The sequence below is a fragment of the Patagioenas fasciata genome, chromosome 23 (genome assembly GCF_037038585.1).
Source record: "Patagioenas fasciata isolate bPatFas1 chromosome 23, bPatFas1.hap1, whole genome shotgun sequence".
NCBI classification, from domain to species: Eukaryota; Metazoa; Chordata; class Aves; order Columbiformes; family Columbidae; genus Patagioenas; species Patagioenas fasciata.
Window position 1 is genome coordinate 418,184 of NC_092542.1, and position 16,475 is coordinate 434,658.

The 16,475-nt window shown below is 66.7% G+C and overlaps 3 protein-coding genes across 9 annotated transcripts; 2 read left to right on the top strand and 1 right to left on the bottom strand.

Moving 5' to 3' along the window:
- Positions 1-882: 882 nt before the first annotated feature.
- Positions 883-6,870, top strand: ACOT7 (acyl-CoA thioesterase 7). Of its 2 annotated transcripts, XM_065855305.2 has the most exons (10): positions 883-1,024; positions 1,754-1,871; positions 2,310-2,466; positions 2,956-3,047; positions 3,176-3,290; positions 3,725-3,739; positions 4,335-4,421; positions 5,138-5,254; positions 5,484-5,668; positions 6,275-6,870. In XM_065855305.2, exons 1-10 carry the CDS (start codon positions 966-968, stop codon positions 6,377-6,379), a joined length of 1,050 nt encoding a protein of 349 aa, XP_065711377.1. In that variant the 5' UTR covers positions 883-965; the 3' UTR covers positions 6,380-6,870. The 2 variants fall into 2 exon arrangements, with proteins under 2 accessions (XP_065711377.1, XP_065711379.1); XM_065855307.2 differs by lacking the exon at positions 3,725-3,739.
- A 488-nt stretch (positions 6,871-7,358) lies between these two features.
- On the top strand, positions 7,359-10,382 carry ICMT (isoprenylcysteine carboxyl methyltransferase). The gene is made up of 5 exons (XM_065855206.2): positions 7,359-7,598; positions 7,720-7,808; positions 7,876-8,045; positions 8,458-8,675; positions 9,109-10,382. Exons 1-5 carry the CDS (start codon positions 7,371-7,373, stop codon positions 9,289-9,291), a joined length of 888 nt encoding a protein of 295 aa, XP_065711278.1. The 5' UTR covers positions 7,359-7,370; the 3' UTR covers positions 9,292-10,382.
- On the bottom strand, positions 10,341-16,321 carry RNF207 (ring finger protein 207). Of its 6 annotated transcripts, none has more exons than XM_071798316.1 (18): positions 16,100-16,321; positions 15,329-15,519; positions 15,090-15,222; positions 14,866-15,010; positions 14,682-14,763; positions 14,529-14,604; positions 14,394-14,459; positions 14,171-14,217; positions 13,997-14,069; positions 13,858-13,926; positions 13,705-13,773; positions 13,503-13,624; positions 12,330-12,519; positions 12,068-12,253; positions 11,860-11,911; positions 11,689-11,783; positions 11,522-11,602; positions 10,341-10,724 (listed from the first exon to the last, which is right to left on the bottom strand). In XM_071798316.1, the coding sequence occupies exons 1-18, from the start codon at positions 16,187-16,189 to the stop codon at positions 10,359-10,361; spliced, it is 2,133 nt and encodes a 710-aa protein (XP_071654417.1). In that variant the 5' UTR covers positions 16,190-16,321; the 3' UTR covers positions 10,341-10,358. The 6 variants fall into 6 exon arrangements, with proteins under 6 accessions (XP_071654417.1, XP_071654415.1, XP_071654416.1 ...); XM_071798314.1 differs by having other exon boundaries at positions 14,334-14,459; XM_071798315.1 differs by having other exon boundaries at positions 11,666-11,783; positions 14,334-14,459; positions 16,100-16,318.
- Positions 16,322-16,475: the final 154 nt, after the last annotated feature.

Here is a 16,475-nt window from a genome sequence, read left to right on the forward strand (position 1 = left end):
GCCCCGACGTGTGCCCGCCGACCCCGGCAAAACCGGCAGGAGGGGATGCCGGGCGCGCTGCCCTGCCTCCTCTCGTCGGGGCGGGGGCGGGACGAGCGGCGGGGAGGGTAGGCCCGCGGGAACCGACGGCGGGACCGGTGGGTAGCGCGGGAAGCGGCGGCGGCCTCCCCGGGCACCGGCAGCGGGCAGGAGGCGACACTTCCGCCGTCAGCACCGCGGAGAGCGGCGGCTCGCGCGCTCAGCACCGCGGACAGCGGCCCGGCCGGTACCGGAGCGCCGCAGCACCGCGTCCCCACCGGGCCCCGCGCCGCCTCCCGCCGCCGCCGAGATACGCGAGGCGAGAGCCCCGGGACCCCCGGGCCGCCCTCACCGCCCCGTCTGCCCGCGGAGCCCCAGGCGCCTCTCGCAGAAGCGTCGCCGTGTTCTGTCCCCACCCCGACCCCCACTCGCCCCCGGCACGATCCATCATCGGTTACTCGGGGCCGCCGCCTCCGCCCGTCCCGCAAACCCCGAGCGCCCCACGAAGCTCTTTCCCAACCGGAGAGAGACGCCAGCACCGGGGAAGGCGGGGAGCCGTGCGCCCGGTGAGGCAGGTAACGGGCATCCTCCGGCTGCTATGGGCTCATGACAGGGGCTCCGGGCGTGACCCCTCCCAGGTAGCGCCTTGATGCTCCGCGGGGCCAGTTTGGGCACGGCACGGAGCAGCGGGCGTGGGAGTAAGAGCGGGTACAGGGACCTGTGTCCCGGAGGGGCACGCACTACTCCCCGGACAACACCGGAGCTCCGCCCCTGGGCACTGGAGCTCCGCCCCCGAGCAGCACCGCAGCTCCGCCCCCGTTGCCGGCCTCGGGGGCGTGGCGAGCCGCTACCCGCCAATGGGGAGGCGCGGGGGGCATGTCCCGGGATGGGCGTGGCCAGGCGTGCCGCTGCCGCAGCGCCGTTGCGGGTGGGGCGCCGGTGCCGCCATGTCGGAGCCGGGGGCCGAGGGCCCGGGCCCGGGCCCGGCCGCCATCCAGGTCTCCAGGTATGGCCTCGCCGCGCCGCCCGCTACCATGGCGGAGCAGAGGGCAGAGCAGGCGGGCTGGGGGGCCGCGGGCGGGCGCTGCGGCCGGGACCCGTTTGCAACAGGGATGCTACCGGCGGTGCCACCTGCGCCGTTGCGGTCACCCGCAGCGCCGCCTGCACCGACACTCTGCCGGCACCAGCGACGCTGCCTGCGCTGGCCACGCTGCCCCGCAGCAGCATCGCTGCTTGCACCGGGCGCAGCGCCGTGCCGGTGAGCGGGCGGGGCGCGCCCGGTTCTCCTGCCTTTTCCCGCATGGCCGCCTTGCCGGAGCGCGGCTCCCCTCTGGGCCGGCGCACAGCCCTCGCCCCATCGCCACCGCGCCCGCCTTGCCTCCTGCGGTCGGTTATTTGCCGCTCGAGTAGAAGCTGCCGCCGGGGCGCGCGGTGGCACGTGCCGCTCGGTGGCCGTTCGCCGCCGTGGGCGGGCAGGTGCTGTCCCCGCCGAGCCGCCGGCCGCCCCGCGGGGCAGCGGTGCCGCCTTCCACCCCCGGCCGTCATCTGGGCGGTTTCCCCGCCGCTCGCAGGAAGCCGCACGCTGGCAGTGCCGGTGACGTTGCCGGCACCACCGCGGGGAAATGGCCCAGCAGCTCATCCGGTAGGGCCATAGCGGTGCCCCCGGTGGGCTGCACCGGGACCCGGCCCGAGGCTGCGGCGGGAGGTGCAAGCTCCTGTGTCCCTCTCCCGGCAGGATCATGCGCCCCGATGATGCCAACGTTGCGGGGAACGTCCATGGAGGAACCATCCTGAAGATGATAGAGGAGGCGGGAGCCATCATCAGCACCCGCCACTGCAACTCCCAGGCCGGGGTGAGTAGGTGTCACAGTGCCCGCTGGGCTCTGGCTCAGCCGCTCTGCAGCCCCCCCGCCGTGCCCTGAGGGTCTGCAGGAAGCAGGGGTTCCCCGAGCCCACCTGGGCCTCCCCCATCATCCCCCCACACCGGAACCATGTGCTCCTGTGTGCATACTGCAAACTGCTGCCAGAGCGTCCCACTGGAACGGTGGTTTATTACCAGAAACTGTATTATGCTGCTGTTAAGGTTTTAACTCCTGCAAAGGGTGAGCCAGAGGCGGCCCTGGCGCCAGTTACAGGCAGGGAAGGAAGCGCGGCTTTCGGCGGATAAGGCGGAGGTTGAAGTGCCAGAGCCATGCGCGGCATGGGCCAGCCCTGGGGAGATCCTGCGCGGTGTCCCGCGGGCCTGCGCGGCGTGGCCGTGGCCGCTACCCTCGCTGTCTCACCGTCCCCAGGAGCCCTGCGTGGCCGCGCTGGCGCGGGTGGAGCGGACGGACTTCCTGTCCCCAGTGTGCATCGGCGAGGTGGCCAATGTCAGCGCCGAGATCACCTACACCTCCCGGCACTCCGTGGAGGTCCAGGTCAACGTCATGTCCGAAAACATTTTAACAGGTGGGTGGCCACGAGTAGCTCTGTCCCAAAACTCCAGCAATAACGGTGACATGGCGGTGACCCCACGCTCTGCCCGCTGGACCCGGCAGCGTTGGGAGAGGGGAGATCTTCCCTTTTACTGGGAGTGCTGGGAGCGGCGGGGCGGGTGGGCGCCAGGAGGGGAGGCCAAGCAGCCTCCCTGGGGATTAGGGCTCCGTTGATTGTTTTTAGCGAAGAAAGGAAAAACCTGCCCTTAGCTCCTCCTGCCTAATTTGCTGCCTGTGGCTGCCTTCAGCCTGGAAAAGGCCCTTTTCCTGCCGTTGCTGTGGCAACCAGCTCCTTGCCCGGTTGCCTTGCCAAAAGTGCATTGTCACATCCGCTCGGAGCCCGAGCCCGGCGGGAGCCAGCGGGGAAGGGGCTGCCTGTGCCGGCAGCGCCGCCAGCACACGGCCGGCCCTGGGCCGCAGCCGTGCCATTGGCACAGTCACCCTCCGTCCCACTCTCCTTCAGGAGCAAAGAAGGTGACGAACAAGGCGACGCTGTGGTACGTGCCACTGTCCCTGAAGAACGTGAACAAGGTCCTCGAGGTTCCGCCTATCCAGGTAGAACGGCTCACATTGCTCCCCACATAGCAGAGCTCACCTCCTCCAGGTGCTAACCCGGCCCCGTCGGCACGCCCGGCTGTGCTGGTGGCTTTGCTGACCCCGGTCTCCCCGGCCTTTCCTTCCAGTATGCGAGAAAGGAGCAGGAGGACGAGGGGAGGAAGCGTTACGAGGAGCAAAAGCTGGATCGGCTGGAAACTAAGCAGAGAAACGGTGACGTGATCTTCCCCGTCATCAACCCAGGTAACGCGGATGGTGTGTGGCCCAAGGGAGTGTCCCAGTAGTGCTGGGAGGCCAGACTTGTCCCCGAGGCAGCTCTGCATGTATCCGGGCACCCGCGGCTGCGAGTGTGCGCTCCCAAACCCTGCAGTGGGTTTGGGGAGAGGATTTTGGAGCTGTGCTGGCACCTGTGGTCCCTGCTGGGGCTGGCAGGTGCAGTTCATGCTCTCCCTGGGAGATCTCTGGGGATCCCTTTCCTACCGAAAGTGTTTCCCTGGCTTCTGGAAACGTGGTGGCGGCACTGCCGGTGAACCGAAGGGTTGAGTGGCCGGTGGCCTCCAGGACCGGCCGCGTCCTCGGGCAGGGGCGGGGAGGTGGTGCATGGGGATTGCTGCGGGGCTGATGCAGGATGGAAGTTGTTCAAATGCTTTTTTCCCCTCTGTTCTCCCTGCTCACAGACAGGCAGACGAAAGGTAAGGCCCTGCGGGCGCTGCCACGTGGGTGTCCCCCCGAGGAGGCGATGCCAGGCGCTCAGGGGCTTGGCTGGTTTTTCCTGCACCGAGCACCTTTGGCATCTCTGGCCAAATGGAAAACGCAGCTGTCCCCGAGGGCGGTTTTCCTCTGCTGGCAGTCAGAGGGTGCGATTTCTGTCGCCTGGGTTTAGTGGCGAGTCAGATCTCCCCAGCGTGTGCCAGGGCTGGCGGCCATGGGGCCTGCGGGACAGTGTGGGTCTTGGGAGACGCTGCAAAGCGTCAGGTTCAAGGGGTTTTGGCTGTGGCTGGTGGAGGGAGTGCGTACGGTCTGTCTAGTTCGCTCCCCTTTGCTTTCAGGCTTTTAAAGCGCAGCAAGCTGAGCTGGAATGAGATTTATGGGTGGGCACTGGAGGGAGGTGGCAGCTCATCAGCCTCCGCTCTCAGGACTTCTCAAGGCCAATTTAGACACTGGTTTGAATGTAGTCCAGCTTTGCACGGGCCAGCCCCACAGTTCCGTGTTTCAGACGGGGGCGTGCGGTGGGGTACAGTGCTGGCCGAGCAGCTCCGAGTTTCGCTTTGCTGTTTCTCCACCCAGAGCCGCACACCGTGGGCTACAGCCAGTCCAGCCTGATCCACCTGGTGGGGCCGTCGGACTGCACGCTGCTGGGCTTCGTGCACGGAGGTGAGCGGTGCCGCTGCGGTCCCTCCCCGGGCCGGGAGCGCGGTTTGAGAGCACCTCGTGTATCTCGGTGTTTTTGGGACGCGGGCTCTGCCTCTAAAGGTGTGCAGGCCCCTTCCCTCCGTCTGCACGGCTTGGCATTGCTTCAGCTGAGACAAAATCTTCTTTTTCTATGCTTAAAAAAGACCCCCAAAACTGACATACTCAGAACTGTAAATCCTGCAGTTTTGTAATCATCACTTAAATTGCAAATCCCAGATTACAAGCACCCGGAGTACAGGCACTGCAGTTTGCTGGAGGGATCTCCTCTTGGCTGCAGCGCCCGTGCCGGGCGGGCAGGGCGGACGCCTGCGCCGTGATCCCGGGGACAGGCGCGTTCCCCAGGGGCAGGGACAACGCTGGATGCCGTTCGTCATCTGTGTCCTTAAAAGAAAAACAAAACAAAACAACAATGTGGCTCAGAGCTCTGCCCAAGCTGGAGGTTTGTGGGACTGATCTTGCCCTCCAAGGCTGAGTTTTGCTCAGAGACATTTAGAAGAGCCAGAGTAAGGAAGCCGCCCTGACCGTGCTCCTTACAGGAGTCTCTGTGCTGGTACCAGCGGTTTCCTGTGGGTGAATTCAGTCTCCAGTCCAGCTCCCTGGTGCAGCTTTGGCTGTGCAAAGGCTTTACCCATCTGTGTGGCTTTTCCCTGGATCTCATCCTCTGCCTCCCTCCCCAGGCGTCACCATGAAGCTCATGGACGAGGTTGCTGGGATCGTGGCCGCCCGCCACTGCAAGACCAACATTGTCACCGCCTCAGTGGACGCCATCAACTTTCACGAGAAAATCAAAAAAGGTACCGGGGGTGGCAGTGGGCACTCGGCTCTCCGTGTGCCACATCCCGGCTCCCCTGGGTGCGTGCTTGGGACGTGCTGGCAGAGCTATTTAGTTCCTGTTAGACTTTTCCTGTGCTGAGCAGCTCTGCTTAAGATGTGGCTTAAGCATAAAAGATGTGGGAGCCCTTGCTCCCTTCCTCCAGGCAGAAGCGGGGGCCACCTGCTCACCGGCCCCTCTTGGCTCCGCAGGCAGCGTCATCACCATTTCGGGGCGCATGACCTTCACGAGCAATAAATCCATGGAAATCGAAGTCTTTGTGGATGCCGACCCGTTCGTGGACGAGCCCCGGGAGCGGTACCGCGCCGTCAGCGCCTTCTTCACCTACGTCTCCCTGAGCAAGGAGGGGAAGCCCCTGCCCGTCCCGCAGCTGCTGGTAAGAGCTCCCAGCCCCGCTCCTGCTCCTCCTGGCCCACACCAGCCAGATGTTCTGTCCAACAGATTCTCTTCCCTCCAGTTATTTGGCAGGGAAATAGGAGCACGAACAAGGCTTTCCAGAGCAGGCGTCAGGGCTGTTTTTGAGATTTCTTCTGTTTGAAAATTGCTGATGTGGGGACTGGGGTTTTCGTGGCTCGCGGTTGAGGATGCGCTGTGCGCAGGCTCTGCCGCTTCCCCTCCTGCCCGTGCTGAGACACAGAGGAGGGGACCCGCAGCGGCCCGTGTCCCCCGCTGCATCCCTACCGCAGCCCTCCTGTCTGTTTCCAGCTCCGGCTCCCAGCAGGGCTCTGCTGCTGCCGTGCCGCTGACTGGAGGCTGTTTCTTTATTAATATTTTATCCTGGGGCAGGTCCCCTCCTGCTCTCCGCTTTTGTGCGTGCCTGAGTGTTTTGTGATGAGCTGTCAAAGCATGCGTTTCACGGAGCGCAGGCTTTGCTCCATGTTTCCCGTTAGGGGAGGCGCGTTTCCCTCCTGCACGCGCTGTGGCAGAGCAGCGCTGCCCGTGCCTGACAACGGCGGCTTTGCTCTCTTTGTGTCGCTGGCAGACGGAGACGGAGGACGAGAAGCGGCGCTTCGAGGAGGGGAAGGGCCGGTACCTCCAGACGAAAGCCAAGCGGCAGGCGCAGGTGCAGCAGGCTGCCCGGCAGTGACCCGCGCCCGCCGCCCCGCCAAACGTCCAGGTTCCCGTCAGCGTCGTGTCCGGCCTCGCGCCTCCGCCCGCCCCCGCCGCCGCCAGAGCTGCGGCCGCTTCGCCGCCGATCCGTTTAACGCCGTAGACCTTGTGCTTTAGGTGGCTTAAGCGCCCAGAAGCCTCCGGGGCAGCCCCGGCCGCTCGCCCTTCTCCCCGTGAGCCCCGTTTCCAGTGCAGGTCCTCCCGCGCGGAGCCGGGCGGAGGCGCGTGGCGGCACGAGGGGCGCGCGAGGCCGCGCGTGTTTGTGATGCTGTGTTGAACTCGCCGGTATCTCCTCAGACCGCACACCAAAGCTCACGTACGGCACCGGCGGCGGGACGCGCCCTGGCCCGTACTGAATGTCTTGGACCATCTCGTTGACATCTCTAGGTAGTTTCTTTGTGCACGTCTAAGTTATTATATTCAAGGAATCCTGTGGCATAATTAAAGTCTGTTGTCGTTGGCTGAAAAGGGGTGCAGCTTTTTCGTTATTCTTTCTCGCAAGCAGCAGCAGTTCTGGCTCAGCAGCTTTAGGGCTGGAGCACGAGTGTGATGGGACCGGGGGGTTCAGCTGGAGAACAGGAGCTGAGGGGAGACCTTCTGGTCTCTGAACTGCCCGAGAGGAGCTTGGAGCCGGCGGGGACCACCCGCCCGGAGCGACCCCCACCGGCCCCGCCCGGAGCGACCCCCACCGGCCCCGCCCGGAGCGACCCCCACCGGCCCCGCCCGGAGCGACCCCCACCCCCCCGCCCGGAGCGACCCCGCCCGACCCCGCCCGGAGCGACCCCCACCCCCCCGCCCGGCCCCGCCCGGCCCCGCCCGGCTCCCGGCTCCGCCCGCGGCCGCTGCGCCTGCGTGCCGCAAGTCTCGCGAGAGCGGCGCTGCCGAGGCCGCTGCGCCTGCGCGGGGCGGGGCTCTCGCGAGAGCCGCGCGGCCGTTTCCCCGGCGACGCGGGCGGGGCGGGCGCCGCCATGATGGCGGCGGCGGCGGCTCCGCGGCGGGGCCGGCTGGGCCGGGAGGCGCGCGCCAGCCTGGCCGCGTTCCTGCTGGGCGCGTCGGTGGCGGCGCTGCCGGTGGCGCTGGGCTCCCCGCCCGCCCTGCTGGCCGCCCCCGGCCTGCGCGGCCGCCTGGCGCTGGCCCTGCACGTGGCGGGCGTCAACGCGGCGCTGCTGCTGCTGTACCCGCGGCCGCTCTACAAGGTGCGGGGCCGGGCTGCGGTGCGGACCGGGGGCGGCCCCGGGGGTGGCGGGCGGGGGACGCCGGGCCCGCTGGGAGGCTCCGGCGGGCCGTGGCAGCGTTTTCTCCCCCCTCTGGCCGCAGATCGCCGTCCGGGCCGGCTTCCTGGGCTTCGCGTTCGGCTGCGGGCTGCTGCTCAGCGCCGGCCGCTCCGCCTGGCGCCACTTCGGCTGGTAAGGGACGGGGGGACGGGGGGGCGGGCGGGCGCGCAGCCCCGCTCAGCCCGGCTCCCTCCCGCAGGTACATGTGCTCCCTCTCCCTCTTCCACTACTCGGAGTACCTGGTGACCGCCATCAACAACCCGCGCAGCCTCTCGCTGGACTCCTTCCTGCTCAACCACAGCTTCGAGTACAACCTGGCCGCGCTCTCCTCCTGGGTGGAGTTCACGCTGGAGAAGCTCCTGTTCCCAGGTCGGCTGCCCGGCCCCTCGCTGCCGTCCTGCCGGCAGCAGAGCGCTGGCGATCCCCGCGCCGCCGGCCGAGCCGCGGCGGGGCAGCGCTCCCACGCCGCCTTCATCTCTCTGTGCTCAAAGCCCCTGGTTTTGGTCTCGGGGGGCAGGAGGTAGCGCCCCCTTTATGCTGTAGAACCAGGCGCTGCTGTGGATGTACAGACTCCACACCGGGGGTGGCTCCGTGGCAGGGGACACTATTTTTATGTGTTTTGGTGGTGGGATGGCAGGGCAGGGAACACTGGCTGTGTTTTACACCCTGTTGCGCTTTGAGATGGGGGAAAGCTCGCCCACCGACCCAAGCACCCGTGACCGCCCGCACCACGGGCCTGATCCGTGCAAACCTGTCGTGACCCGTCCTCGTTCACTTGCAGAGCTGAAGCAGATCACCTGGCTGAGCACCGTGGGGCTGCTGATGGTGATCTTCGGGGACTGCCTGAGAAAAGCGGCCATGCTCACGGCTGGCTCCAACTTCAACCACATTGTTCAGAACGAGAAATCGGATACTCATACTTTGGTGACAAGTGGGGTGTACGGGTGGTTCCGGCACCCGTCGTACGTGGGATGGTTTTACTGGAGTATTGGAACACAGGTACTGTATATAATGCGCTCAGATGCTTTTCTTGTATACCCCGTATCTTTCTTAATGCTGCCACACACCCGTCACAGGATGCAAACCAGGGCCCTGGCCAGGGGGAGCGGGCAGCTGGCTGTGGCTGAGCTGTAGCTGAGCGCTGCCTCAGTTGTGCTCTTCCTGCGCTTGGCATTTGGGTTTATTTCTCCCGAGAGAGACTGTGAAGGCTGCACGTGGGGTGGTGTGGGCACACATGGGCTCTAGAGCTGGGCCCATAGAAGCCAGTAGCTGCCTGATTTATGTCTGGGATGAAATTCCACAGGAGGCGCTGGGATCTTTTATTTTCTTTGTAGATCATTTAGATCTCATGGCAAACTTAACAAAGCCTGTGTTGGGGGGTGGCCGCGGTGTCTGGGAGGAAGGGGACGCTAACGGCCGCGTCTGCCCGCAGGTGTTACTGTGCAACCCCATCTGCGTGGTGGGCTACGCGCTGGCGTCCTGGCGCTTCTTCAGGGAGCGGATCGAGGAGGAGGAGATCACGCTCATTCACTTCTTTGGAGAAGAGTACCTGGAGTACAAACGGAAGGTGCCATCAGGTCTCCCTTTTATTAAAGGAGTCAAAGTGGAACTGTAATGTGGGAGAAGACCAGACTGGCTGAGCGAACGCGCGGCTCCAGGCGCCGCGGGGCTCCTGGAGTAGCTCCTCGGGATTTCCCGGCTGCCCAGGAGGAGCTGGCGGAGGGTGGCAGAGCTGGGCAGCTGCCAGGTCACTAGCAGATCAGAAGCTCCTTTATCCTTCTTGAGATAAGTCCTGTGTTGCACATTCAGGGATCTTCCAGATAACTTTGCCTGTAGTGACCCTAAAGAGAACCGAACTCTCCTACCTGCAGAAGCTGAATCCTACCGAAACACCTCCGGACCAGTTCTCTGGAGAACAGGAAGGGCGCGGGTCAGCGGGTTGTTCCTGTGGCATGATTTGGTTTTAAAGCTTTTTCACCTTGCGAGCCAGTCTGGTGGCTTTGATCTCTTCAGGCCCAACTCCGCGAGCTGGCGCGCGGCCCTCCAGCTCCACTGCTCAGGTTCTCCCTGGCATTGCTGATCGCAGGGAGCCCTTTCCGCTCGCCTCGTGCCGCTGGACCACGAGCGCCTCAAACGCGGCAGGAGAGCGAGCCCGCTCCCTCCTCCGCCAGCCACCGGCGCTGGAGGTGCCGTTCCAGCCGCTGCCTTCCCGAGCTGACCCCGCCACCTCTGTTCCCTCTTCCAAATCACGCTGCTTCCTACCCTGCCAGTCCCCTCCATCCTGCAGAGATCCCAGAGGCTTGGGGTGGGACAGAACCGCACCTGCCAGGCGCTTGAGATCCTTGCCTGCTGTGTCGGGCAAAACCTGGGATGTCGGCACGACTGGGAGGTGCTGCTGGGGCAATTCCCCGAGTGGGACGAAAGTTTGGCTAGCTAATGCTATTTTAAACATTACCATTTTGGAAATGGTTCCTACTCGAGCTTTGTGGTATAACTTACTCTGTCGTTATATACCAAAGAGGTGCACTGTTTTCTTGAGTTTTACGTTATTCTTTCTCGCTGGAACGGAGACGAATGGCTCGTCAGCTCACGCTTGGGGACTGCGCTGTTCCCTGGGACAGGGCTGCGGTGCGGCTCAGGAAAGGGGGCACTGAGGGAAATTGCTTTGGGTTAGTTTTTCTTTTATAAAAAACAAGATATTGCCAACTTCTGTCTGGTGGTTATTTGGGGATCTGCTGAGGTGCCGGTGACATCCCGGGAACTGGAATCCTGGCCGTGGGTTTCCAGAACGTGCGTTGGAGCCGCCGGAACGGGTGAGTTCTCCATCTCCCAACGGATGCACGGTGCTTCCTCCGCCAGGTTCGCGTTGTATTCCACAGCGTGTTCTGCACGGAGCGCCAGCCCGACACCTGCACTGCTGGTGTGTCTTGTACTGATGGTGTTTCCAGCTCGGAGGGGCTGTGACCCGCTGCTGCGGCCAGCGTGCCTCGGGCGAGTGAACTTTGAACATTTTTTGTAGCTCGTTTTCTGCTGTGAACTCCAAGCATCCTTTGGAACAAACAAACAAGGTGGGTGTCACTTGGCTCTGGTGTGAGCTGAGGACAGAAACGAATCTTTCTTGTCCAGCTGTTCTTTGCAGTGAATGCACCTCGGTGCTGGTCTGCGGGAGCGTGGCGGCGCTGGCTCCCACCCGCCCAGCACGCGGCGGCAGCGTCTGCCCCCGCGGGACCAAGCAGGAGAGGGAGAGACCTCCCGAGCCAGCCGCTCGGAGCCCTGCTGGTGCTTCTGAGCCCGGCAGCCGCTCTTAACCTCGTACTTTCGCCAGTCCCGTGCCTGAAGCTCCGCAGGCGCAGGGTGGGCGTTGGGGGCCGATTCTGTCCAGAGCTGCAGAGCCAAGCGGACACGTACACTCGCACCCTTTTATTTCACTTGTAACACACGAGAGGAAGAGTGCAAGGACAAGTTTTGTTTCAGACTAACGGAGTCACCCAAGGGCCGCGTTCCGTGCGCAGCAGGGCCCTGTGCCGGGCGGTTTTCCTGCCCTCGCGGCGCAGCGCGGTCGACAGCCGGGACGTGGCACCGGGCGGCTCCGCGCTCTCGGGCTCTACGGCACCAGCTCTTTCCGGGCGCTGCTCCCGGTCCCGCTTCCCTGCTGGCCCCCGCAGCAGTCTGTGCTTGCTGGGGAGGGGTCTCCGGGGGGGCCAGGCTCGCGGTGCTCCCCAGGGCCGGCCGGAGCCCCCGCTGTGCTGCCAGACGGGGCGTCCCTGGGGAGGGGAGGCACCTCGGTGGGTGCAGCTGGGGAGGGCGCGGGGGGAACTCGGCTCTGGCTGCTCGCCATCTCCTACCTTGGCGCCGTTTCGCTGCCATCGCAGATCTTGAGCAGCATCTGCGCCTGTTCCTCCCTGGGCTCCCGCGGCTCCTGCAGCCTGCAGGGGGGTGTGAGCCAGGGCTGGCTCTCCTGGCCCCAGCACCCCCCCCACGCCCCTCACCTGGGCTCCAGCCGCTCCTTCACCTTGGCGATGGAGCGGACGTAGGGTGCGATCTGCTTGGTGATGGTGGTCAGGCAGCTGTTCTCCTGCCGCAGCTGCAGCAGGTCGTGGAGCTGGGCTGGGGGCGAGGGCATGGGCTGTGGCCACGGCCAGTGGGTTGGCACAGGGGGCTCAGGGATGGGGAGCATCGGTACCTTCGTAGATCTCCTGTTCGTTTGCCACCCGCTGGTACGTCTCCTCCCAGACCTGGGAGAGGGAGAGGGAGCCGGGCAGCGCACTGCGGCACAGCACGGAGGCTCCCTGCGCCATGGAGGGACCCTGCGCCGCGGGGGGACTCTGCACCATGGACGGACCCTGTGCCGCGGACAGACCCCGTGCCACGGAGGGACGCTGCTCACGCACCTCCTCGAAGACACTGCGCATCATCTCCACGGCAGAGTAGTGAGCAGCGATCTGCACGTCCATCTGCAGCGACTTCTGCAGGATCTCGCTCATGATCTCCGTCTTGATGAGCGAGTGGTGCTTGGTGAGGTCGCGGTGCAGCTCCTGCACCTGGTCCTTCAGGCCCTGGATCTCTGTCTGCAGCATCTGCGGGGCAGGGGCACCGACGCCATGTGAGCAGCACCATCCCGTCCCCCGTCCCATCCTGACCCACGCTCCCTACCCGGTAGGTGTTCTCGTAGTTGCGGCAGTGCTCGGCGAAGGGGGTCTCGCGCCCCTCGGCCAGCAGGACCTTGGTGCTGATGTACCGGTGCATTGTTGGCTTCCGCACCATGGGGCTGGTGGACATTTTATCGCCGACAGGGGGGCAGCTGGGCACCATGAGGGTCTTGGAGCATTGGCCGCCGGGGAGCCTGCGTGGAGATGGCGACAGCGATGTGCTGCGGGTGAGCCGCGGCAGGGACGCGGTGCTGGGGGCCCTGCTACCGGCTCAGCCCCCAGCCCCTCGCCCTGGGGTGCCTGGGGACGCGCCAGCCCCGCTTGTCCCTTTCCTCGCCCGAGCACGCGGGGTCAGCCGAAGGCACCTTATGCCGCCCCGAAAGTCACGTTTCCATGGACGGCTCTCCCGACGCCCACAGCTTTGTGAGTGGCCGTGGTGGGGACAAGGCAGGAGCTGAGCTCGGCGCGTTTCCAGAGGGAAGGATGCGGCCGGCTTCCTCACCGCCGGCATCTCCCGGCCCCTTGGCGGGTGCCGCTGCCCCCCTGTCTCGCCCTGTCCCGCAGGCTCCCCGTCCTGCCCCACCGCCGTCGGTCCTACCGTGCAGCGCCGTGCTCCCCTGCCCGCGCCGGCAGCCCCAGGAGCTCAGCCCCGCGGTGCTGAGCCCGGCCGGGGGTGAGGAGCGGTCCCCATGGGCGGCAGCGCCTGTTTGTCCTCTCCTGCCGGGAGCGCCTGGCAGGGCCAGCACCACCGTGACATCAATGGGCCTAAATATATCCCAGGCGAGGAACAGCCGGGAACTTCCCTGAAATTCTGATAAAAATAGTGGCGGGCGAAGGGGCTGCGGCGCCGTGGGCGCGCGGGCGCCGGTGCCAGAGCCCCGGGGAGCAAGGTTGGGCTGGGGGGAGCGGGGTGCAGGCTCAACGGGCACCCCCCTGCCAGCCCCACCAGCCCCGCTTCCCAGAAGTGTCACTTGAAGCCCCGTGCCTGTCGTTCGTCAGCGCAGCTGTGCCCCGCGCCCTCCCTGCCGCGCCGAGGGGACACGCTCAAGGGCAGCAGCGGGGCGAGCTCGGCCCGGGGGGATGCCAAGGGGCACGTGTGGCACGGTGTGCGGCACAGGACACAGGGACATGCGTGACGGGATGCGCCCCAGCCCTGGGTGCGATCCCAGCACCTCACATGTTTGCGCTGGCGATGCCGGGGCCGATGCCGCCAGCGCTGCCCACGACGGAGCGGCGGGGGCTGAGCATCAGCAGGGGCTCCAGGCAGCGGGCGAACTCTGCCCGGTACTCGCTGTTGATCTGGGGACGAAATGGGGGCGAGCGCGGTGGGGCCGGGGCAGAGGCGGCAGCCGGGGCCGGGGGCAGGGGCTCAGCTCTACCTTGCTGGTCTGCGCCGGCCGCAGGCGGTGCGGCAGCTTCACGATCCGCTGCAGCCGCTCCATCAGTTGCTGAAAAGCAGCGGCGAGGTGCGGTGAGGGCGACCGGCACCGCGGCGGGGTGCACCAGCCGCCCCCAGCGCCAGCACCACTCACGTAGCCCAGGTCCAGGAACTCGGCTTTGTTGGCGGAGCTCAGGAAGGCTGAGCAGGTCACCAGGTGCACCTGTGTGTGCAGGGCTGTCACCGCGGTGCCCCTGGGGGCTGCGGCAGCCCGGCCCCTGCCCAGAGCGCACCTGCAGGGTGGGCAGCAGGGAGGCCAGGTGGGCGAGCTGCTCCTTGAACGCCTTCTCCTTCTCCTCGTGCTGGCTGCAGCGCAGGGGGACAGGGCTCAGCCCCGGCCCCAGGGCACCCCGTGCGCCACGGGAGGGGACGCCCCCGGGGAGGGCGCTCAGCCCGCGGCCCCTCACCTCTGCACAGCTTTCAGGAGCGTCTTCTTCCTCTCGGAGAGCTGCTCCTGCAAATGGCGCAGCCACCCCGTGTCCTGCGGCCGCCCCGGTCCCCTCCTGCCACCCCAGCTCTGCCGTGCCCACCCAGCGGGCACCTGTGGCCGCAGGGCACGGTGACCCCGACCTGCATGCGGCCGAAGAGGGAGTTGATGGCTGCCTCCTCATCGCTGGCACTGTTGCGCACCTCCTCGATCATGGCCTTGAGGAGGACGATGGCCTCGCGTGTGGAGGTCTGCAGCTCCTTCACGGCCTGCGGCAGGGGCAGCTGCAGCGCTGCGGGCAGCACCGCGACCCCCCAGCCCCGCCAGCCCCTGCCCACCATCACCGCCTGGTCCAGCCGCTGGCAGCCCTGCATGTACGCCGTCTCGATATCGATGCAGTGCGCCCGGCTCTCCCTGCGGGCACGGGTGTCAGGGCACGGGGCACAGGGCAGGATGAGGTGCGGGGCACGTGCGGGGCCAGGGCTGCTCACCCCTGCATGTCCCTGAAGCAGTTGATGCAGAGCATGGACTTCTTCTCGGTGGAGAACATGATGTAGGGCTCCTCGTGCAGCGCTGCAAGGGGCACAGTGTTGGGCAGCACAGCTCGGTGCAGCACAGCTCGGTGCAGCACGGCGCGGCACAGCCTGGCGCGGCACAGCACGGTGCAGGACTCACGGCACTTCTTGTGGATGTCCTTGGTGCGCTTGGAGAGGGAGACGATCTCGTGGCGGGCGAACATCTTGGCGCGGTGGGTCTCCTCGCGGCATGGGGTGCAGAGGGGCTGCCCGCAGGTGTTGCAGAAGTACATGGTGTCCAGCTCCTGCGTGGGCAGGAGGGCGGCTGGTGGCACGCACGGGCGGGGGGTCCCCTGCCCACCCCGTCTGTCCCGCTGCCCTCACCGCCTTGGCACAGCACCGGTCGCAGTTGGCGCACTGCACGTCCTCCTCGCCGTCGGCCGAGCTGTCCACCAGGAACTGCAGGAGCCGGTCCACGGGGGGCAGCCCCGTGCCCCCCCTCACCACCGAGGGGTGCCTGCAGGGATGGGCATGGGGACACGGACAGGGACGGGGACACCTGCCCAGGGCTGCTGGGGCGGCACACCTGGCTCTGGTGTCCCCCCACGCTCCGTGTCCCTTACCCGCAGAGCGGGCAGCTCAAGCGGCCGTCGCTGGCGCGGCCCCGCAGGCAGCTGGCGCAGAAGTTGTGGTAGCAGTCGAGCAGGCAGGGGTGCTGGTAGGGCTCATGGCACAGCAGGCACACCAGCGGGTGGCAGTTGGCCTTCTCCAGCTCCGAGCAGCTCCCCAGCGGGGAGAAGATGCCGCCAGCCATCTGCGGGGCAGAGAGGGACCCCCGTGCCACCCCGCAGCACCGCTCCCTGCGAGCTCCGTGGCCAGCGCGGGAAGGACGTGTCCCGCTGCTGCGGCCCGCGAGCTGCCTATTTTTAGGTGATGAGCAGCGCGGCACAAGGCTGCCCTGAGCGTGCCCCGGCACCCAGGATGGGGGCGGCAGGGCCGGGTGGGGTGGTCCCTGCGGTGGGATGTCCCCTAGAAGAGGTGCATCCCCTGGCCTGGGGTGTCACCCGGGGGCGCGGTGTCCCCTGCAGCAGAGCGTGCCCCAGAACAGGGGTGGGGGTGTCCCAGGAATGGGTGGCCCCGGGAGGGAGCATCCCCCGAAGGTTTTACCTCTCCCTGCCTGCACGCCGGGGGCTCAGCCGTGCCGAGCTGTGCCGGGCTGCGCCGCTGCTGCTCCCTGTGCACCGGCTGCAGTGGAGCCGACACCGAGGCGCCGGGCCCGGCCGCCCCCGTGACGCGGGGCCCCTGGCGCTGCCGGGCAGGGACCGCGGCCCAAAAATAGCCGGGTGTGCTCAGCAGGGCCAGCCCGCGGGTGTTGGGACGTGGGCTGCACGGACCTGGGCGCCCGGGGGATGGCCGCAGGAGATGAGGGTGCAGCAGCCGGGGTGCAGGGGGTGACCTCGCGGGCAGTGACCCGTGTGTCCCATGGGCAGCACAGCACCCCGGGGTGCAGGGGTGACCTCGCGGGCCGCGCAGCAGCCGGGGTGCAGGGCTGCTCCCCAGGGCACTGAGCGGGTGCCGGGACGCGCGCTCCCCAGGCACCCGAGTGTGCCCCGCGGGGCACAGCGGCCCCGATGCCCCCCCGTCCCCGCCCACTTCTCGCTGGCCCCGCCTCAATCCCCACCCCAGCTCGAAGCTCCGCCCCAATCCCCGCCCACAGCCCGAAACCCCGCCCTGTCTCCCCGGCCCCGCCACGGCGCTCAGCCAGGCAGC